General features: G+C 39.6%; 1 protein-coding gene across 7 annotated transcripts; it reads right to left on the reverse strand.

Moving 5' to 3' along the window:
- Nucleotides 1–637: 637 nt before the first annotated feature.
- Nucleotides 638–23,964, reverse strand: pms2 (PMS1 homolog 2, mismatch repair system component). 7 transcript variants are annotated; one of them, XM_041207327.1, is made up of 15 exons: nucleotides 23,799–23,964; nucleotides 21,616–21,755; nucleotides 20,574–20,660; nucleotides 18,575–18,677; nucleotides 17,410–17,593; nucleotides 16,590–16,757; nucleotides 11,107–11,204; nucleotides 8,453–8,552; nucleotides 7,766–7,850; nucleotides 7,376–7,528; nucleotides 4,925–5,804; nucleotides 3,080–3,247; nucleotides 2,336–2,436; nucleotides 1,919–2,088; nucleotides 638–1,024 (listed from the first exon to the last, which is right to left on the reverse strand). In XM_041207327.1, the coding sequence occupies exons 1-15, from the start codon at nucleotides 23,807–23,809 to the stop codon at nucleotides 881–883; spliced, it is 2,592 nt and encodes an 863-aa protein (XP_041063261.1). In that variant the 5' UTR covers nucleotides 23,810–23,964; the 3' UTR covers nucleotides 638–880. The 7 variants fall into 7 exon arrangements, 6 of the variants coding, with proteins under 6 accessions (XP_041063261.1, XP_041063262.1, XP_041063263.1 ...); XM_041207328.1 differs by having other exon boundaries at nucleotides 23,857–23,961; XM_041207329.1 differs by lacking the exon at nucleotides 23,799–23,964 and adding an exon at nucleotides 22,740–22,784.
- Nucleotides 23,965–24,023: the final 59 nt, after the last annotated feature.

Raw genomic sequence — 24,023 nt, forward strand, 5'->3', positions numbered from 1 at the left:
TTCATACAGCATTTTTCACAAATACGGGACATTCCAAATCACTTTGCTGCCGATGAAGTACATTTGAAGTGCAGTCACTGTTGTAATGTAGGAATTGTAGCAGCCAATTTGCACATTGTAAACTTCTGCAGACAGTAATATGATAATGATTAGATAATCTGTTTTAGTGATATTGATAGAGGGATAAGTATTGGCCAGAATACTGGAAATAGTTCCCCTGTACTTCTTCAAAATAGGGCCTCACTTTAATGTCTCATCTGAAAGATAGCACTTCTGACGGTGCAGCATTCCTGCGCTACTGCAACGTAGTGTCAGCCTGGATTTTTGTGCTCAATTCTCTGGAGTGGAATTTGAACACACAGCCTTCTGACTCAGACTAGAGGGCCACCAGCTGAGCCCGGCTGCCAATTAATTATTACAGCATCATTGCATGGAACAGAAATCAGCTCAAAATACTTCAATTCTATTTTTATGCAGACCAGAACACACCTTAATGATTATTTCAGAGTGGGCAATCAGCACTGGGCTTTGCCAGTTGATCTTGTTCCAGAATGCAGGTTTTTCAGGAATCAAGGAATGTAGGATATTTTGGCATACTGCTTTCACACTCAAAGGCAAGAATTCAACAGGCCATTTGTTTTGAAAACAGAGGTCAATAGTATTTTTTTTAATAGAAATTAAAACAAATTCACAGAAGTCATTTTCACAACTAAAATATTGATTAAAATTGCAGTTAAGCTTATACAGTATTCCAGAAAGAGGGCAATTCACTGCCAGTACAACATAATCAGCTCTGATTAAATTTTAAAATGAAAGCTATTCAAGTAATATAACATTCTGTGGTTAATAGTTTAACATACAATGGCTGAATATAACCCATTTATTCTACCAATATCATGTCCAAGTTCGCTAAATGTCTCATGGTTGGACGTCCATGCGGGCAGTTCCAGGGATGTTCTATCTCACCCATGTGTGTAACCAACTTTTTCATCTCACTGATATGAAGCGCAGTCCCAATCATCACCTGGGGGAAAAAAAGTTGCACAATTTAAAGCACAACCTTCAACCTCCTCACTTCAGATATTTTTATGCCAGTGGCCCCTTTAATAATGTCCTACTGCCTATTGTTCACCGGGAACCGAGGGCATCGAGTGATTATGGGACTATTCTGCTGCAGATGGCATCGAATTTTAGTCTGTTCTTGCCCTCTTCACCCATACACACTCTCCAGCCGGAATCATTAGATAGAATCATAAAGAAGAACGTAGTTGATTCCTCCCTTGCCTAGCTACAGGGTACGCAAGTCAAATGTAGCACATTAGTTGACTCAGTGCAGATCAAAGCAGGGCGATTTTGTATGGCTCAATATAACAGTGCATGGGACATGCATTCAATAATCCACTGGAGGAACCGGGGAGGGAGGGCACATATAAGACGGAAGCCAGCAGCCACATGCAGCTATACAAGCCTCAAGCAAAGCAAAGCCCAACGCACATAGAGCTCAATTTTTGAGTATGGGGCAAGAATCGAATGGAATAAATAACTTTTTTAATGATTCAAAACTTGAATCAAAACAGAATACCATTTATCGAAGTTTGGACTTAGAAAATTGGTGGCATGTAATCTTGCAGTTATACTACAGATGATCCCTCTTTGGTGAGTTTGCTTTGGGATTCTTAAGCGTCAATTTGAAATCAATAGATTTACTCTGTAGGCTGAACATCATTGCAGGACAAAAGATCCTGTTGAACCTACAGCAAGATCACTGTTTAAAAAGGGCACAAATATAATGATCTCTCAGGTCCTCGGCTTCTTGTAAGATTTATAATGCAATATACTGGTCTTTAGGGATCATGCAATAGATTAGTGATGACTGTTAAATGCACTTACTGGTTAGAAATGCTTGATGAGCACTTACCGACTTTCTACAAGCTCGGGAAGCAAACATCTGCCTGACTCTGGATGGCCGACACATGACCCCAGGGCTGTCACTCAGCATGAAAATCAGCTCTTCAATATCCTGTGGACCAAATGTCCAGTTCTTGCTCATTGGCAAGGAAACTAGCTTCACTCTGTCAGTGGGAGGAGCTGTATGGAAAAACACCAAGAACAAAAAAAAGACACATTCTATAAGCACATGTTGAACAAAATAGGCTGCCGACCTCAATAGGCCTTGGCTTAATGTTTCAGATGTTTCCCAAATAACTCCTCTATTGTCAGCAGGTTAATAATATTTGGAGAAGTGGTTCTCAAAGATAGTTAATATGTATATAATAAAAGAATAGATCCTTGAACAAAGTCAAGTTCTGTTTTAAATACAAGGAGACAAACCAACCTTGCTCGTTTATAATAAAATCAAAACCATTCTTTCTGAAAATGTCCAGGTTTTCCACCAGTACAGTTTCATTCACTGAAGTTAAATGAAGATTCTGGGGCCTAGGAGTTGGAAACAATATTTAACTATATGAATGGAGAAGAATATACACTTTACAAGAAGCAAGATCAAATCTAACTTCCATTCTACTTTTAGAATTCATTTGTAACAAAGGATGACAGGAATATTTATAGATTATATATAGCAAAATACAGCTCCAGGCAATTAACCTCACATACCAAACTTAAATATACGTACTCAATTCTATTCACTTTTATGTAGTAAGTGGTCAAAGTACAATTGGAGTACATTAAAACAACACTGAAAACCTGATGTACTTGACATTCTAGTACTAGGGATAGGGTGGGTGTATGTCAATAAAAAGAACTGGTCTCTCACTGAGGATCAGTCAGTCTTCAAAGATTAGGAAAATAGGAACTGAAGCCGGCCATTCAGCTTCTCAAGCCTGTTCCACCATTCAATTAGATCATGGCTGATCTGTATCTTAACTCCATCAGCCTTATCGCCATATCCTAGGAAAAAATATTGATCTCAATCTTGTCCGATTGTCCCAGGGCCCACAGCCTTTTGGGGAGAAAACTCCAACCTTTTCTACTAAGACTATAAGGTTTAATGAAAAGTGCATTACAGGAAATAATCATAATTCCTTTCAGATAGCTCTAAACAATATAGAGAAAATCTTACACTATCAGTTTTTGACCTTGAAGAACTGTATGTTGCTGCAGCATTTCAAAGTTGTACTTCTCGTCAGTGGCATGTTGGTCCACAATGAACAGGTCTGAATCCAGCTTGGTGATGATAAATCCCAAGTTAAACTGGCCAATAATCTCCATGCTGGCAAACCTGTCTCGGCTGCAAACAGTACAAGACAAGGCCACTGAATATATAAGGCTACTGCAAAGTACTTTGTGAGAAGAAAAACACTTTATTAATCTAATCACTAAATAAGCTTTAATTTGAGATGTAGCAGAGCTGTACTATATGTCCAACAACAGATGGTTGGAGATAGGTTACAAATGCCTACACAATCTCAAGTTGGGACTTCTTTTCCTCCACAAAACAATTGATAAAGAATCAGATTTTTATTTAAGCTTTGTTTTGAAGAGAATTATTATTAGCTTAGCTCAGTCTGGCATAGAGTGGTATCAACTAACTTGTGCTGTACCGAGAGAGTGCTGCACTGAGAAGGTGCTGCTTTATTTAGATTGCTGTATTTTGGATGAGATGTTAAACTGAGGTCCCAACTGCTTGTTCAAGTGGACAATAAAAATGATGATGGGGAGATGGTGGGGTGATATTCAGGAAGAATGATCAATGAACCAAAGCTCATTCTTCATCATAGTATGTTTAAAAATAGTGTGGTCTTAATTTGAAATAACATTAATAACACTTGAAAATTAGCAATGAAATTACATTAAGTGAAACCTAGGAGTTGTTTTAGTGGATTGTACAACAAACAACTGGAGCACCATGGGTGAAAGTCTCTTTAAAAAGGAGCTGGATAAATATCTGGTTGTAGGGATCAGTACAGACTGAGATAATGGATTATCTAAATCAATGGTTCCTATGCTGCTGAAGCTGGGGACGGGGACAAATGGGTTGTCTGTGGAAGCAGTCAATTAGGGTTGAACAGAGAAGATAGGAGGGTGAGTGATTGGAGCTTTGCTGGGTTAATTGTAAAGATCAAGGAGTATTTATATAAACTCCAACTCAGCAAAGTTCTCAAGAGATGACATATATGGTCTACAGAAGAAGCGAGCTTGATAGGCCAAATGACCATTTCTCATTCAATGCTTTATAACTATGATTATATATTTTAAAATACACAACTCATTTCTGATGAAGTTACAGCGCACAATTAACAGCCAGTGTAAGTTTTTGGTTTGCTCCTAAATTTGCTTCCAATTCTTCAGGTGTTATCAACACCTGGAATAACTTAGCCCTTAACTTTGATTACTGCAACAGAATAATTCATATTTATACTTTATAGAACATTCTAGATCATACATTATATCTTCTCTGCAATCAGGTAAACATGTTGGTGACTTATAGTGTACAAATCTATTCAAAAACTATAAACACATCATACAAATACATGAATTGGGGTTACAGCAGCATGGTTGTTATATTACTGGACTAGTAATTCTGAGGCCTGTCTAATTTGGGAAACATAAGTTCAAATCCCACCAGTCGGGGAATTTAAATTCAATTAATTAAATAAACGTGGAATAAAAAGCTAGTATCAATAATTGTGACCATGAAACTACCAGGTTGTATAAAAACCCATATGGTTCACTAATGTGCTTTAAGGAAGGAAATCTGCCGTCTTTACCTGTTCTGGCCTACATGCGATTCCAGACCTACAGCAATGTGGTTGACCCTTACCTTGAGATGGCCTAGTAAGCCACCTAGTAGTAATCAAGGTGGTGGTGAATTCTCAAGACAAATATGAATGAGCAATAAATGCTGACCTTGACAATGACTGCCACATTCTGTGAATTAATTTTAAAATGCTGAAAATGTAATTACCTAATCTCTTTTCTGAGTTCAGCTTCTGCTGCTTGATTGTCTCCAGGATTAATCTGGGCTCGAAATCGCCTGCATCTCTGCGCCTCTTTTTGTTGCGCTTGCTGCTTACTGACCAACTTCATCCTTTCAGCAAGAAGGCCCATAGAAAAAGGGAGCTTCACAACCTTTTTATTCATTTCTACTGGTGTATCAACTTCTGAAGTCTGAAACATCCCATGACCTGAAGACAAGCCTTCATCCAAACACAAGCTGCCAGTCTTCATGCGTTTTACGCTCTGGGTGACGTAACTGAGTGAGCAAAAACCTGCCAATGGTCGGTTGCTATTTCCTGTTGAATCAACCTTCCCTGTTAGCACAGGAACACTAGATGCCAAAACCTCACAGCCAGTCATTTCAGTTTTCAGTTCTTCAGTTCCAGATTCTGAAAAATTCTGGAATACATTGGACAAGCTAACTGCACTGTCAGAACCATCAGCAGACTTGGACAAAGCATTAACCTCCAGTGTTTTGCAACCAAGTTCTGAGCTTGCTATTGTGCTGCCTTTTCCAGAATCTGTATCTCTTTCAGAGTTCATGGAGTCCTGCTCCATTTGTTTGGGATTTCCAGATACTGGGCAGCTGTCAGTCCCACATTCAGGCTGAGGATTACTCAGTTTACAACTGGTAAAAAACTTCTGTAGTGTTCTTTGCACCGGAAAGGCCTGTTGTTTGTTAGACCTGGGCCCACATAATGATGATTGATGTAAGGAGTATGCCTCACGTAACCTGGCAATACTTATACTCTTCTCTTTTTCTGAATATGATTGCACAACAGGTGATTCCTGTTTGGTTGGAACAGAGGATTCTGGACTGATTGTCTGGAGAACTTTTTCAGAGACTCCTAAAACCAGGAACAAAGCTCAACATTTAGAATCATAAAATGATCTTATTGAATATTACACCATATGCTACTTTAACCTTTAATATTCAGTCAGTAGAATGGCACATCTGTCTGGGCAATTTCCAATATGCTGTTTACACAAGTTTTTAAATTTTGTTTCCTGCTTTATTGGTGTCACTGATTATATTGTATTTATTGCTGCTCCTTTGTTATCGGAGGGCATTAAAATTCAACGCAAGCTGGGACTGCAGTCCTGCTTGAGCCAAAGGAAGTGGCTGGAAGGGGGAGCAGGGTGGGCTGGCAGCTTCTCTTCCCTGAAAGACATTAATGAACCATTTTTAAAAAAAATCAACATTTTGACAATTTTGCACGATGATTTTACTGGTGTCAGCCCACAAATTACCAGATATACTAAATTATATTTCAAAGCTTGCCATCATGGGATTTGAACTCATGACCCAGTTCCAAGGCCACAGTGCTGTAAGTTAAATTATTGTGTTAAGATTTTTGGTTGATGAAAGGGCAGACTAAAACTGGTACATTTTTCAAACTGAAATGGTCCAGTAATAAAAGGGTTACAGAGATATTTCTCTGACGACTTTGAATTAAAATCTGATTTATAATGGCATTTGTGAACAGTCAGCAACAGTATATAAAAGAGATGCACGAGTAGCATTGCCTCCAAGTAATTTATCCATAATTAGGTACAATTTAAACCACTCAAAATGACAGAGCCCTTCACAAAGTGTAATGTATTTCTAAATACTACAGGAGTATTTTTTATTTGCACCATTCAATCTCTAATTCTCAAGGTTCCAGTTACATGATTAAAATAAAAATATTTTTAAACCATTCAATATAGAACACACAAGCCTAAAATTACTTTTTGTGATATTATCATATGAACAGTTGTCACCTTACTACACCACTCCTGGGTCACTCCCTTAACTGAGTTATTATTGAAATAGCAGCAGGCATTGCCAATCCTTCATCGTCACTGGGTCAAAATTCTGGACTCCCTCCCTAATAGCTCTATGGAAGTATTATCATTACATGAACTGCTGCAGTTCAAGAAGGTGGTTCACCAGCGCCTTCTCAAGGGCAATTAGAGATGGGCAACAAATGCTGGCTTTGCTACTGACACCACATTCCATGGACAAATAAAAAAGACAGAGGAATTTGATATAAACACATAAAGTATCAGTTTTCAACCACCTTAAACAAGACTTCTACAGGATTATGCTATAAGGTGTTTATATTAGAATGACTTGATTGAAGTACAGCTCACATTAGCTGCACCTTAATCTACAATGTAACTGTAACTCACTGACCTACATTAATCTACAGTATTTGCAGTTCATTGACAGCCATACATTAACTAATAGCTACACTATATATTTTTATTTTCAACAGGCTTCGATAGAATAGTTGTCTTTCTATAGTTTGTCAAACCTATAACATGCTGCATGCTGGAACTAAAGGACAGCAATTGTAGAATACTTTATGCTCGGTTTCCTCACAATCCAAAGTCTTTTTTTTTTGTTGAGAAGGACTGTCGTAATGTTCTTTACCTGGCATCTGAAGAAACGCCTGATTAATGTTGAGCTTGTTAACATTAGAATCATACATTTGAATAAGGGATGTTTTCAGGATTGCAAGAAGCAGCTTTTCCTCCTGAAGAAGAATCTGTCTTTTGTCTGGTGTAACATTGACGTCAACACACTCTAAAAATGGCAAAAACATATCAAGTAAATGAAGGCAGCTGAATCTACTAGGAGAATACATCATACCTAGGTTGTATAAATCATCAAAGCCGAGGTCCATTACTACAATCAATATACAATTTCCCTGTTCTTCCCATTTAAAAAAAAACTTGTTTACTGCATTGATTCATAATGTTTCCGAGCTAAATTATTTGCAAGTAAAAAATTCCAAAACATATATGTCTGACTGTAACTTACCAGAATCAACACAGATATTAAGGGCAACAAATGGATACTGGTGCCTGTTGTACATGTGATAGACTTCATTTACAAGTTTGGAAACCTAAAAATAATGTTAAATCACTTTAGTCATCATCAAAGAAACAAATACAATGATAGACGGTCACTAGATACACTGAGTAAGACTGCATATTTCACTTCTCCAATCTTCCCAATATGTCAATTATTTCAAATTTTTAGCATCCCTCAAAATGATTAATAATTCTGGGATTAAGTCAGGCAGCTAGTCAGTATGTTGTCTGCCAAAAGAAGCACGATAGTGGTGTAGACTGACTTAATCATGAGTTTTTCCATTTATTCCTATGAGATGGTTCATTGGCTCCCAATGGCCCAACCGAGATCACAAACTGAGCACAAGGAAGCATCAAAACTGATCAGGGACTGATGACAAAGAACCACTGCCACAGACCAAATCAGAAGCTCACCACAAAGAATCAAGGGCACAAGCTATAATCAGAGACTGGATGCATTTAGTGATAACTGTGTTGTGAACAATGCTTGTTAATTATAAACCCTTAATTGCATGGGCCTAACTGCAGATTGTAGGGCTGTCTATAGCCATTGCAATAGCATGTATGTCAACAGCGTAGTCAATAGTCACTCTAATTTAATAATTCACAAATTTTAACTGTTATTGCTCCTCACCTTTGTTGGGTCACATGGTCGGTGATTGATGAAGAAAAACTGTCGATCAGTTGAACTCCTGCCAACGCCGTGATCGCTACGAGACACGAACCCTATGATTCTTCAATGTACCACAAAGAGGAAAGTTACTGTTATTGCACACAAAATATTATTCATTAGTATGAACTGCCAGGTCAGCAGAATAGCTGCAATCCTCTATTCCCTCCCTGCTGTTGCCTCTAAAACTACTCCAGGAACAGGGAGCTGCTCCCCATCACTGATGTTTATTTGCCAAGTAGTAATGTAGATCTGATCAAAGAGTCTTGATGACAACTATGTGAACCCATTTACAGAGTAGAATAGGAGGAGGATGTGTGCACTGAATAAGCATCATTTCTGTCCACATCCAAGACCAACACACACTCACATGCGCTAGAAATCACTGGATAGCAACCAAGAGGGCGCCTCCATCTCTCTATTCCCTTTCTCACCTAAGGGCACTGGAAGCAATTGTCCTACCTTGCTGGGGCTCCCAGCTGGGATCCTCCCAGTCTATGACTTAACTACTCACTATGTTCACTTAGTCATGGGAGGAGGTGAAGCTGCAGGCACTGACTTATCTGAACTGCAGGTTAGAAGGATATTCAAGAGTGAAATGAAGGAGGGTGGTAAGAGGCTCAGGTGGCTCATAAACACCAGCATGGACTAGTTGGACCGAATGGCCTGTTTCTATGCTGTAAATTTTGTGATTGTCATTATGCACAAAACTTTCTTTCCTCTTCAAGTCTATTCAACTATGAATATGCTCCCATTACTATGTAGAAAGTGGGGAATTTAAGATACTTCTGAAAGTCTTTGGAAACATTGATCAGAAAATGAACCATTTGAAAGCGTTAATATTTACGCTGCTCATCGACAGCCACTAAAAGGCATACAGTTCACATTGTAAATGATTGCTCACTGAGACTGGCATGATCATTGATACATAGAAAGCAAGCAAATAAAATGCTAAGCAGTTGAAGACATCAAAGCAAAACTATTGTAATTCATTAATACACTATATTGTTTTCTTTTTAAGTGGGAAATCTAGATTCTTTGATTGGCTTGCGCCTGCCCACATAACCTGTTGTCCCAAGGAACAAAATTGTTCAGGAAGTTTAAAACTGCACTAATCCCAGAGGCTTAAAAGCTGAGAATATTTTCTAATGCGAAAAGCAGAATAAAGTATGTCAAAAAAACTTATTTTCTTTAATCATTGTAGCATTTCTTACCCCATGTGCTTAGCATGATGAAATAGAATATGGAGGGTGACCAACATGTTTTATTCATCTACGTTCTCAAGTTGTGGACATCACTGGCAAGGGCTCATTTATTACCCATTCCTAGTTGAGGAAGTGAAGCCTTTTACGCTTTGTTTGTACAAATATGTGGCTTTCTACAAAGACCTGGATGAGCACTTGGCACGTCATAGCATTCAAGGCTATGGGCCAAGTGCTGGTAAATGGGATTAGGTAAGTAGGTCAGGTGTTTCTCACGTGTCGGTGCAGACTCGATGGGCCGAAGGGCCTCTTCTACACTGTGATTCTGTGAAAGACTTGCATTTTTATAGTGACTTTAATGACCTTGGAATGTCCCAAAGTGTTTTGCAACCAAATCTTTTTGAAGTGTCGCTGTTGTAATGTAAGAAACAAGGCAGCCAATTTGCACACAACAAACTTCCAATGTGATAACGACCAATTAATTTGCTTTTTAGTGATGTTGGTTGATGAATAAATATTGGCCAGGACACAGGGAAGAACTCTCTTGATTTTCAAATCATGCCATAGGTTTTTTATGTCCACCCAAGAGATCAAACTTGTTTAATGTTTCATTAAAAGATGGCATCTCAAACAGTGCAGCACTTGGAATTTCAGCCTGAATTATGAGTCTAGTCTCTGGAGTGGGATTTGAACCCACAACCTTCTGACTCAAGAGACAAGAACAATTCGGAGTCAGAATTACACTTGCTAGGCCAATTCAGAAAGCATAACAGTCAACTACATCTGTACAGGACAGACCAGATAGGAGCAGCATTTTCATTTCCCTGATGTGCATTAGCAAACCAGCTGGGTTAATATTTCTAGTGACAGGCATCAAAATGCCAGGTTAATTGAAATCAATTTCACAACATTTCATTTTACAGTGTACATTATCTAAATGCACTGTAGCTAATCGGGCTTTTTTGGCAGGACCTCCTGAATCCATGACTTCCACAACATAGAATGACAGGGCAGCAGGTGCATGGGGACATGTGCATGTCCAAGTCACACACTATTTGATTTGGAAATATATTGGCATTCCTTCATCTTCAGTAATTCAAATGCCTGGAACTCCCTCCCAAACATCTGTATGTGAATCTACACAACATGGAAGGTAGCAGCTCAAGGGGGCAGCTAACCAGCACATTTTCAAGGGCAACTAGGAATGGGCAATAAAGGCCAAACTTACCAGTGGTGTCCACATCCCATGAATGTATGAAAAGATCCTATTTTACAATTGTTCAATTTCTGTCCACTATTAAAACAAATGTTAAAATCAGATACATTATATAGCAGCAAAGGAATTGAGCCTGTTCTGCCATTCAAGGAAATCATAGCTAACTTAACTCCATATATTAACTACTGATCATCACTCACTTGTAGAGCTTTTCAGGAATGTCAGCAGGATTAATTCCATAATCTTCACAAATAGCCTCACTAGGGCATAGTTGAACAAAAGGGACAAGATTTTGTAACTGGAAAGCACAAAAAAAACTACATAGAATCATGTAGAACAGAAAAACATAATTTGTCCCATCGGACTTCTTTGAAAGCACTATACACTTAGACCTACTTCCCTCTTCTTTCTCCACAAACCTGCAAAATTTTTCTCCTTCGATTATTTATTCAATTCGCCTTTGAAAGATGTTACTGAATCTGTTCCTACTACCCTTTTAAGTTGAACATTCCTTGCTTCTATATTTCAATACTCGTTATACTGCAATGACTGAAAGGCTCTCAACGTGGCTAGGAGCTCTGGCTTATGTTTAACATGCATAAACAATCACATGGGTGGCAACATTAGACTTTCACAAGGGTAAGTTAGTAGTACAGATATAAAAATACTAACATTTACACATCTTATTACTTGGTCAACTTTATTTTTTAGACTGATTCACAGAAAAATGTGGCAGCTATTCTGCACTAGCATTGTCATTTCAAAACAACTGAGAGAAGTGTGCAGCAGGTTGGGGTCACTGTGAAGCAGGCCAGGAGTGTGCAGCAAGTTGGGACCACCGTGAAGTAGACCAGGAGGAGTGTGAAACAGGTCAGGATCACATATAGCAAACAGGGAAGAGTGTGCAGCAGGTCAGAATCGCTATGAAGCAGACTGGGAGGAGTGTGCAGCATGTCAGGATCACCCTGAAGTAGATCAGGAGGAGTGTGAAGCAGGTTAGAATCACTGAAGTATGAGAGAAAAAGAAATCAAACTGTGACATCACAGGAAGGTTGTAAGTTGATTGGCTAGACAGCACTGTAGCTTTGCTTCCCAAGATTTTGAAGTTAGTCTAAGGACTGGGGAAATTAAAAAAATAACACTTATTATCGAAAATAAGCGTAAGTAAAGCATTTCAATTAACCTCCTTATAGTTAAGTGAAGACAGAAGAGAAGTGAGTCCTTTTTTTTCAGGTTTTCTTATCTAATAGAGGAATGGCAGGGCAGCTCTGACCCCTGGAGAGCTCATACAGGAACTCCAGGATATTTCCCATGTCCTGGATAAGCATATATGCAAGGAGTGTCATCATTGTAGCAGCTCAAGCTCTGGTTTCGAAGCTTGAGCAGCAGCTGGCTTCACTGCAGAGCATCCACTGCACTGTTGAGAGCTTTATGAATGGCATGTTTATAAATGTGGTCATCCCACAGCTTAAGAGCATGCAGGATGAGAGGGAATGGGTGACACCATGCAATTAAGAACAAACAGGTAGGTAGTACAGATAGTGCAGGATTCCCTTGAGTTCATCTCAGTCTCCTACCAGTATTCAGTTCTGATGAAAGTGATGGTTCATCTGGAGTGTGCAGCCAGAGCCAAGCCAATGGCAACACAGTTGTACAGGGGGCACAAAAAAGACTGGAAAAGCAATAGTGAGAGCAGATCCGATAGGGGAACAGACAGGTTTTTCTGCGGCCGTTGATTTGATTCGAGGATGGTATGTTGCCTCCCCAGTGCCAGGGTCAAGGATGTCAGCACCTGGTGGGGGGAAGATGAACAGCCAATGGTCAGGATCCACATCGGTACAAATGACATAGGTAGAAAGAGGGATATAGTCCTGAAGTCATAATTTAAGGAACTTGGTAGGAATTAGCAGACAGAACTTCAAAAGTAGTAATCTCTGGATTACTCCCGGTACCACGCGCACATGAGTATGGAAATAGTACGATAGGAGAGATGGGTGGCTGAAGAGACGCAAAAGGAAAGGCTTTAAATTCTTGGGAAATTGGAATCAGCTCTTTGGGAGATGGGACCTATACCAACTGGACGGGTTGCACCTAAACAAAGCTGGGACCAATTTCCTAACAGGGTGATTTGCAAGTACCATTGGGGAGGGTTTAAACTAACTTGGCAGGGGTGTCGGAACCAGGAGATAATACTAGAGAGGGATACAAAGGTGCAAATAATATTGAGAGAGACAGATAGTACAAGAGTAGGGAATAATAAAGTATTAGGTGGATTCAGTGTAAGAGGGAAAGTAATAAAGTGTAAATTAGGGTTATCGAGCATGTATGTGAATTTGCAGAGTGTGGTAAATAAGATTGGTGAGTTGCAGACACAGATAGTCATGTGGAAATATGAAGTTGGCTCAAAAATGGGCAGGACTTGATATTAAATATTCCTGGATACGAGGTGTTCAGGAAAGGAAGGTAAGGAGGGGTGGCAGTATTCATGAAGGAAAAGGCAATGCTGGGGAGAGTGGATGTGCCAGGGAGGTCAAAGACAGAATCTATTTGGCTAGGGCTAAGGAGCAAAAAAAGGTGCAATTACTTTGCTTGGTGCAGTCTGCAGTCTACAGGTCACCAGCTAGTGGGAAGGATGTAGAGGAACAAATTTGCAAGAAATTACAGAGAAGTGGAAGAATTATAGGGTAGTTATAATGGAGGACTTTAATTATCCGAATACAGACTGGGATAGTAGCAGCACAAAGGGCAGAGAGGAGCAATAGAGTGTATTCAGGAGAGTTTTCTACAGCAGCATGTTTCCAGTCCAATGAGAAAGTAGCACTGCTAAACCTGGTTCTTGGGAATGAGTTGGGCCAAGTGGATCAAGTGTCAGTAGGGGAACATTTAGGGGACAGTGATCATTGTATGATAAGGCTTAAGTTGGCTACAGAAAAGGACAAGGAGCAATCCAGAGTAAGAATAATTAATGGGGTGGGGGCAGGGGGAGCCAACTTCAACGGGGGAAAAATGGATCTGGCCCAGATAAACTAGAATCAAAGATAGCAGGCAAAACTATAATTCAACAACAACCTGCCTTTAAAAAAGAGATAGTTCAAGTACAGTCAAGATATATTCCCACGGAGGGAAAAGTAAAGGCAAATAAGTCCAGAGCTCCCTGGATGACAAAAGAGATTGAAATTAACATGAGGTAGGAAAAGTATGCTGACAGATGTCAGGTGGACAAAACAACTGAGAACCAGGCCAAATATAGCTGTTCGGAGAAGAATTGAAAAAGCAAATAAAAAAATCAAAGAGAGAGCATGAGAAGAAACTGGCAGCTAACATAAAAATGAATCCAAAGGTCATTCTGTAGGCATATAAATAGTAAAAAGGTGCTAAGAGGATTAGTGAGACTGATTAGAGGCCGAAAAGGGGATTTACATATGAAGGCAGGGGGCATGGCTGAGGTATGAAATGAATTCTGACAACAATAATTTGGGACAAAATCAATAGTAATTTAGGCAAATACAGATTAATTAAGGAAAGTTTGCATGGGTTTGGTAAGGGAAGATTGTGTGTAACTAATTTACTTGAATTTTTTGATGAGATAACAGAGATGGTTGATGAGGTGTACATGGTCTCCAAAAAGCATTTGATAAAGTGCCTCACAACAGACTTGTCAGCGAAGTTTGAGTTCACAGAACAAAAGGGACAGTAGCAACATGGATACAAAATTGGTTGAGTGACAGGAAACAAACAGTAGTGGTGAATGGTTGTTTTTTGGACTGGTTGGTAGGTTCATAATGGAGTGCCCCAGGGATTGGTGTTAGGACTCCTGCTCTTTCTGATATATATTAATAACCTAGACTTTGGTGCACATAGCACAATTTAAAAATTTACGGATGATATGGAGCTTGGAAGTACTGTGAACCATGAGGAGGATAGTGTAGAACTTCAAAAGGACACAGACTTGGTGTAATAGACAGACAAGTGGCAGATGAAGTTTAATGGGGCACGTGAAGCAATTCATTTTGTTAGGAAGAATGAAGAGAGACAACAAAAAATAAAGGGTACAATTATGAAGAGGGTGGAGGAGCAGAAGGACCTGGGTGTACATGCATTATAAATCATTGAAGATGTCAGGACAGACTGAAAGCGCAGTTAATAAAGCATACAATGTCCTGGGCTTTATCAAAAGGGGCACAGAGTACAAAAGCAAGGAAGTTATGTTAAATCTGTATAAAACCCTGGTTCAACCTCAACTGGAGTATTGTGTTCAGTTCTGGGCACCACACTTTAGCAAAAATGCGAAGGCACTAGTGAGGGTGCAGAAAAGATTCATGAGAAAGATTTCAGGAATTAAGAACTTCAGTTAAGTAGAAAGATTGGAGAAGTTGGGACTGTTCTCCTTGGAGAAGAGAGGAAATTTGATAGAGGTATTCAAAATAATGAGGGGTCTGGACAGATAGGGAGAAACTGTTCCCATTGGTGGATGGATCGAGAACGAGGGCACAGATTTAAGGTGATTGGCAAAAGATGCAATCTCGACATGAGGGAAACATCTTTCATGCAATGAGTGGTTAGGATCCGGAATGCACTGCCTGATGGTGTGATGGAGGCAGGGTCAATAGACGCTTTCAAAAGGGAATTGAATCATTATCTGAAAAGAAAAAAATTACAAGGCTATAGGGAAAAGGCAGGGGAGAGGCACTAGGTGAATTTCTTCTTCAGAGGACCAGCACAGACACAATGGGCCAAATACCCTCCTTCCTACGAGATGAATGGCCAGTTACCGGGTTCCTTAAGGAATTGGTTGAGAGAAGAACGTTGGTCTGTACACTGGGAAAACTCCCTATTCTTTGAATAATGTCTTGGGATCCTTAAATTTCCACCTGAGCAGACCCACACAGGACCGTGGTTTAAATGTCATTTTGTAGGTAGCACTGGGTGTCAGCTTAGATTGAGCTTAAGTCTTCATGTTGGTCAGGCTCTTAATAAGCAAGTTGTAAATTAATGCTACCCAGCAAAGCATACAATATATTGGAGGTATGAAAGTGCTCTATGCTTAATGAATTTTTATAGTGCTCATTGCTGCAGAACATAGCATTTCCCAGTTTCAGCTTCAAGCGCTCCCAGCAAAGCTTCTCCAACAGTTCTCCCACCTCCACATCCCTTTGTTGCACTTTGTGGTATCTCTATTTCTCACACCATTACGACACAGACACAGCAGGCATACGAAAAAGTGATTCTATCTGCCCTGCCTCATGGGAAATCCTTTCCCCCAATCAGTCTATCACATTGTACAAATACATCAACCACAGTGAAGCTGACAACTTGGCCTGCTTTACATTGGAAGCACATGGCAACTATGAGTGTGTGAAAGAAGCTAAAAGGGTGATTATCTCAGCTTGCAAACATGCCAAATATATGCTATGTTAACAGCTGTATTGAGAGGTCTCCCCATCCTAATAGGCCCAGGATGAGGAAGTCTTCCAGCGCAACAACACTGTGTCTGCTTCCTGTTGATAATCAGGTAGCTTGTTACAGTGGAATGTAGTGGGTATCCACAATACCTCAAGTTCTCCCTTATTAAGGAGGAAGCATCAACATTACTTTGCACATAATTGAAGTGGATACACAAGCCAGAGGCTGTTTGTGCAGTGAGGTTCTTTTGTATCGGGCAGTTGCACTATAATTATTTTACCTGCTTCGATCCGAATACTGCGCTGATGTTTTCCTTCAATGTGGTGCACCCATTGGTGCAAAAAACAGCGTTCCTCTTTCCTTGTCCAAGCTGATTTGTGCAATTTATCCGTATACCCGTAGAAATGATGCAATAGGCCTGCAGCACGTGTGCCATTTTACTGTATTCCTGTTTTAAATGTTAAAAAATTAACAGCTCCAGATTTATAATAGTGCAGCCTGAACATTAAACATTTTTTTTTTAAATACAAGATGAATATTTCATTCCGACTCGTTGGAAAACCAAGTACCCACATTTATACTAAGGTGAAGCTAGATAAACAAGAGGGAAGAAAGAATGGATTATTCTGATAGAGTTAGGTGGAGCAAGGAGCATGGAGGCTTGTATGGAACATAAACAATGGCAGAGACCCTTTAGGCTGAATGAGTGTATGGCATAGTAACAGACCAATGTTAAAAAACTGAAATAAAAACAAAAGTGCAGGGAGTTGGACAGCAAGTCTATCAGTTTTTGTAAAAGAAAAGATGTGTTCATATAAAGGGTTCACACCAAAATATTAACCCTTTTCAGGTGCTATGTGTGTCCAGCGTTTACTGTTTTTGTGCCAGTGTATAAATTCCAGCTACTACTGTTACTGACAGTGAGTCAATGCAGAGCAGCATAGATAATTGAACGCCAGTTCCTGAGCTGTTCCTAACTGTATGAGAGACAGGAACCTACATTAGACCCAGGGAGGGATTGATTGAATTCAACATATAAAATATTTAGTGTTGACTATTTGGCATAGTTTCATGAAAAACTTAAAAAAACACAAACTCACCTTTTTAATATTTCGCTGAAACTCTTTGTGTCTGACTGGTAATGTGCAAAACAACTGTTGAACACTAACTGTCGTCCCTTGCTGTCGAGGATGCGGTATCTTTTCACTGATTTGCCCATTATGGTCAAAAACCAGGCGGGTTCCGACCTTGGCAGTCTTGTGACATGTCACGACACTAAGATCACTGGTAAGAATAAAAGGACATTAAGAGCACATTCCCAGAACCTCCTGATCCCATCCCAGCAGCTTAAAAAAATAAAACATGTTAAAATCAGCAGATTTAAATATGTATTTGTCAACTCCAGACTAGATTACTCTCACTGTTTTCTCGCTGCACTCCCGTATTTTGAAAGTACCTGTCCCTCTTGCTTACTACCCAAACAGGATGTTAGGCTCTTTCACAACCTCAGGACGTAACGAAGTGCATTACAGCCAGTGAAGTAATTTTAAAATGCTGTCATTGTTGTAATGTAGGAAATAAACTGAAGTCAGAATCCTTGTCCTCATCTATAAATCCCCCCATGGACTTTTCCCTATCCAAATCTACAATCCTCTTAATTCTTTCTCGACTGTCCCACTTATTATATTCTCTCCCAAATATTGTATGGCTATGATTCTGGCCTTCTATGCTTTGAGGCAAAGCTTTCAGCTGTATTGGGCCAGCTCTTTAAAACTCTGCATTATTTTGTCTTCCCTTAAAATCCAGTTCATAACACATTTCCTTGACAAAGTTCTCAGTCACTTATCACTTCCTGTCTTAGTTACCATCATTCTTACTTTAGTTACGAAGACTGCTCGTATAATTCTTCTATTAAAAGCACTATATAAACACAGCTGTTTACAAATCAACATTGCAATGCCTATTGCACGCTTGTGTACAGTGGGTGAGTGTGATCCTCCCCATTATATGAATTGTAGGAGCCCATAAAACTCCTCTCCCAAATAGGACTAACCCACCCAATGGCTGGTATAAAGATGGTTACAACCATGGAAGGAGTACTTACTTCAGAGCCTGTCACTGTTAATCAATCAGCCTTCAAATATTTCCATTACTTCACACAATTCTCCTAGGGAAGAGATTGTATATACAAAAACAGCACTGCCTACTGCAGATTACACGTACTGTGCAACATAATTGTTGATACTGAAGGTGCTATCATAATACCTCAGAGCACACAAGGAGCTCAAAGCTTCACCTCTAAATCCAAACGTCTCCACATGTAAGAGGTCGGAGAAATCTTGCAACTTGGAAGTGTAATGCTTCAGTGCTTTCAAATGAATAAACATAAATTTGTGACATGCAAAAATATTTATCTGTTAACACAAATGTGATCACAGTAACTACTAATTCAGGTTCACAATTAAATTTTGAACAAATTTCACATTTCACTAACAAATCCTTAGAGGCTATTAACGTTCTCAATCTTACATAAATTATTCTAGCTTTAAATTTATATTTTGAGTGAATTCAAATTTCAAGCAAGGGGGGGGATGTTGGTGCTAGCTTCTTCATTCAGGGTCAGTATAAAATTCTCTCAGTTCATGTACAATATTTAGAAACAGAATAAAGCTTTCCAAACCAAAGAAAGGCACACCCTTTGACTTTTAAACTTAATATTCAATTTATTCCATATCAAACTACGGACAATTTTGTCCTATGTTTACTTAGAACTGGCTTCAGATTGCCCAAACTCTCTTATTGAGGTTCCCTACAGCCAGCAGTCATAAGACTTTTGATATGAGTCCAGGCTGATTTCAAACCCCGAAGTCCAAGTGTTGAAAAGTCGATATGGTATTCCACAGCGACAACTATGTGCTTTATTATTTAGTTAAGGATTGCATCACTAATTCTTACACGTGTATACCTGCAGAATTCACTACTTTTTAAGACGTCATCACAAAAGATTACATATGCATATTAAAATTCTTGCATTGGATGCACACTTCTTGTCCTCAAAACTCAATTCCTGCTGTCAGAATCTTTGGCCTACCATTTTATTCCAATACTGACCACTGTATTGCTATGCCAATGTTTGCTATTCGATTTTGCAATGTCAACCATGACTGTGTAATTCTAGCACTTGGTGACCATCTGGCTCTGTGAATTAAGTTTTTGACCTCTCTTTCCCAATCTTGTATATGAAATGACATACTCATGCCTTTGGGCAACACCACTGGCAATTCATTGGTTTATTTTAATCGTAACATGTTAGAATTTAACTGGACTGTCATGAAGGGCAAACTAGATACAGTGAAATCTGGCCTTACAGACACTCACAAATAACAAACATCTTGTTAAAAAATGGACATTCCACAACAGTCCCAAGTATTTTACAATTATAAAAGATACAAACAGCTCTCTGAAATGAAGGACATTTGCAAATTGTAGATCACGGACAGTTTTTAACACACCAAGCCCTATTTACTAATGTATTTTACACCTTAAAACACAAGCCCCTCTAATGGTTTTTATCAGCAATGTCACCCGTGCTCAATTGCAGGGAGTTGATTGCAATTTGAGTTTTCATGTCTAGTAACCATGAACTGTAAGGTAAATGATGCGGAAGTGGTTTCAGGGTGCTGTCATAATCTATCTCTGGTCCACTGCCAACTGGGGAAAAAAGGAATGTGCAAAAAGCAGGGAGCTGATGCCAGTCCCCTAGGTATCCATAATTCAAAGGTTTCACTACAAAAAAATCTGAATACCAACAGAGCAAGCCTTTGACTGTAAGATCAAAGAGTAGGCCATTCAACTTCTTCAGCCTCTTTTGCCATTCAATTAGGTCATAGTTAACCTGTATCTTAATTCCATCCAGCCTCAATCTCAATTTTAACATCTTCAATGACTTCAAGCTCCAGCAGCTCTTTAGGGGAAGAGCTTCTGTTGCAGCCTACCAACTGGAACACTGAACGTGAATTCCAGTGTCAACTCAGATCTTCACTCAATTTCATTGAGGGCAGGGGTTTATCAGATTTGCCTGGCACGCCTGACCAAAACAAGTCAAGGTGCCATTGGAGGGATCATATCTTACTCATCTTAATCACCGTCACCAAACTAAATTATGGAAGTGAATAGGAAATTATAATATTTGAAATATAAAATACTACACAGCCTTTCCATTTCTCATCCAGAAATTGTAACTACTTTTTAAATTAAAACTTACTCAGTCCTTCAAAGTTTTTTTCTTCCACTCCATCCCCATTGTCCGATACTTCAATCAAATCTGCTCCAAATTCTTTCAACCTAATATCTGAAAAACATGCAGCACAAGAGATAGGAATAAAAATTAAAATACTAGATATTTCTTGGGAGGATGTCTGTTGCTCTGGAAGATTCAGCTGCAAAAGCTACAGTTTTCCATGTGGCATCTATTCTGAGTTGTAGTAGCAAACAGCTGTCCTTTATAAAAGCAAATGCAGTCTCCACTGCTTAAACCACCCATACTTAAATAGTGCAAATACTGAAAAGCATTTGCCATTACTATCATCAAGGTGCTCTTTATGTTGTGTTAAGCAAGCTGGCTTCTTGGGCAAAACCAAGTATTCAGTGAACAATCCACAGCTCAGATGCAATTAGCCTGAATACGTAATCACTGTGAAGTGCTGTTTGTTACCAGCTCAGGCATTTTAAGAAACTGTAAACACCAGCGATTGACAAAGGGACAGCTTTCAAGTTTGATTTTTTTTGTATCAGGTGCTAATAAGAGGATTTCAGATGCTAAGACAAGTTCATTTTCAGTACTTTTCAAAAAGAAACTTCTGCACATCAGTTATCAGCATTTTACATTTCCCTTCCTAAAGTTCTCTGTCTTATTATGTCTCCTTTCACTTTCAACAGCGTCCACAAAACTTCCTTTGGTTGCACCTTCAATCACTTCCCATTTCCTCCTGCCAAGTCCTGCTTCTCTCTGTAAAGTGCCTAGGGGAATTTCATTACATTAAAGTTGCTAAGTTCAAGTTAGCATTGGCATTTGCTACCAGCTGTTAATTGAGGTATAACTAATGCCCCAGGAGTATCTCTTCAAAACAGCTATCTGAAATACAAAAAAGCACAACAACTTTATCATTGAATGATACAGCACAGGAGGAGGACATTCAGCCACTCATGCTCACTCCTGCTCTTGGAAAGAGCTACTTCCTGCTCAGTATATAAATGTAAACTGCTCAAAAGTAAAATAGATTTGGACTAGTCATTTTTGTCCTTACCAATGTTAGTAGCTCCAGCATCTAGACTGTTTTCCACCAACTCTTTTACAGCAGTGCTGAGGCTTAACACAACTTGACCTGAACAAATCTGGTGTACTGACTGTCGGTCAATTGGCTTGATCATTCTTGCAGGTGCTGAGCTAAATCAATAGAAAACAGTACAGTTTTGAAACAAAACCACATTAAGTACGTAAAAGGTATTATGTCAGTCATGGTAGAGTTAACAGGCCTACAAAGAAACTCACATACACATTATGCCAAGCACTCTGGTTTAATATTTGATAATTTGATTTTTGTATGGACTGTTTGGAAATGTTTAAAATGTATATTACATGTTATCTTCAATAATCTTGACAGTTTACTTTTGTCATTTATTACATGGTCTCAGTTCCAATAAATTGTCATAGAGACTTAACACCATGAGAGACAATTCAATACTACAAGAGGGGACTACAGTTTATTTTTTTTTAATTGGAAGGCCTTCTTTTTCTATATTGACCTCACATCCCACTCCTGATCTAACGCAATCTAGTTTTCAGCAAAAGGTGGAAGTCACAGGATGCAAAAAAGGAAACAAAAATAAACTTGCACTTATATAGCACCTTTCAAATAATCAAGCATCCCAAAGCACTTCAAAGCCAACATAGAGCTTTTGAGTGTCACCACTGTTGCTCGGTAGGCAAATACAGCAGCAAGGTGACTGGCCAGTAAAACTGTTCTTAATAGTGTTGGTAGAGCATTAAATGTTGGCCAGGATGCTATGGGAGAGTCCCCATGCTCTTTTTCCAAATATCACAGGATCTTTGACAACTACGTGAGAGCAAATGAAGTCTCGTTTTAACATCTCATCAAAAAGCTAGTGGCCTTGACAATGCAGTGCTCCCTTCAGTACTAGATTATGTGCTCAGGTCTCTACAACGACATCACTGGACTAGTATTCCAGAGACCCAGGGTAACGCTCTGGGGACACGGGTTCTAATCGCACCACGGCAGATGATGAAATTTGAATTCAATAAAAATCTGGAATTAAAAGTCTGATGATGACCATGTAACCATTGCCGACTGTCGTAAAAACCCATCTGGTTCACTAATGTTCTTTAAGGAAGGAAATCTGCCATCCTTACCTGGTCTGGCCTGCATGTGATTCCAGACTCACAGCAATGTGGTTGACTCTTAAATGCCCTCCGAACAAGGGCAGTTAGGGATTGGTAATAAATACTGGCCCAGCCAGAGACCCCACGGTCCATGAACAAATAAAAAAAAATATTTAAAAACTACCATTTACATAGTGCCTTTAACTTAGGAAAACATCCCAAGGTAATTTACAAAATTGAGACCGAGCCAAAGAAAAATACAGATCTCAAAAAGCTTGACCAAGAGGTAGGTTTTAAGGAGTGTCTTAAATGGCCACCAATGGTAGAGCAACGAAAGCCTGGACATGCAAGGCCCTAATTAGTAGAACACAGATATCTCAGAGGGCTGTGGAGCTGGAGAGATTACAGAGATTGGGAGGGGTAAGGACATGGAGGGATTTGAAAACAAGGATACAAAATTTAAAATCAAGGCGTTGTCCGATTGACAGCCACTGTATGTCAGTGAGCACAGGGGTGATGGATGAATGAGACTTGGTGTGAGTTTGGATGAAGGGCAGCAAAGTTTTAAATGAGCAGAGGTTTATGGTGGGTAGCACCTTGCATTTATGTAGCACCTTTTACAACTACTGGACATTCCAAAGCACTTAATAGCTAATGAAGTACTTTTTGAAGTTCAGTCACTTGTAATATAGGAAATGCAGCAATTTGCAAACAGCAAACTCCCAAAAACAGCAGTGATAATGAGCAGATTATGTTTCAGTGACGTTGATCAAAGGATAATATTGACAATGGGCAACATTCTTGCTCTTCTCCACCTCAGTGTCATAGGATCTTTTACATCCATCTGCCACAGCAGATGGAGCCAAGGTTTAAAGTCTGATCTGAAAGTTGGCAGCTCCGACAGTGCAGCATTCCCTCAGTATTGCGCTGTAATGTCAGCCGGGATTTTGTTTGTGGAATGGGGCTTGAACCCACAACCCTCTGACTCAGAGACAGGAGTGCTACCCACTGAAATGGCTGACACTTTCACTTTACCCATCCCAGTACCAGGGGAGTCTGGCCGACATGCCTTCATTCTCTGGGACTCACCAGGCTTCCATTGCTCCCAAAGAACGGCTGTGAAAAGCAAGAACTCCTAAGTTCGCACCTACTTCCGAGCTCTTTACTTGATTAATGGACACTGGCTAAACCGCACCGCCACCGGTTGCACCTCCGGCCGTGGCAAAGCACCATGGAAACGAGACACCTCCCATCAGACCCCGCGGTCGCGCCTGTCAGCCGCTCTCATCCCTTCATCCAATTGGCCACTTCACT

Source organism: Carcharodon carcharias, chromosome 15 (assembly GCF_017639515.1).
Source record: "Carcharodon carcharias isolate sCarCar2 chromosome 15, sCarCar2.pri, whole genome shotgun sequence".
NCBI classification, from domain to species: Eukaryota; Metazoa; Chordata; class Chondrichthyes; order Lamniformes; family Lamnidae; genus Carcharodon; species Carcharodon carcharias.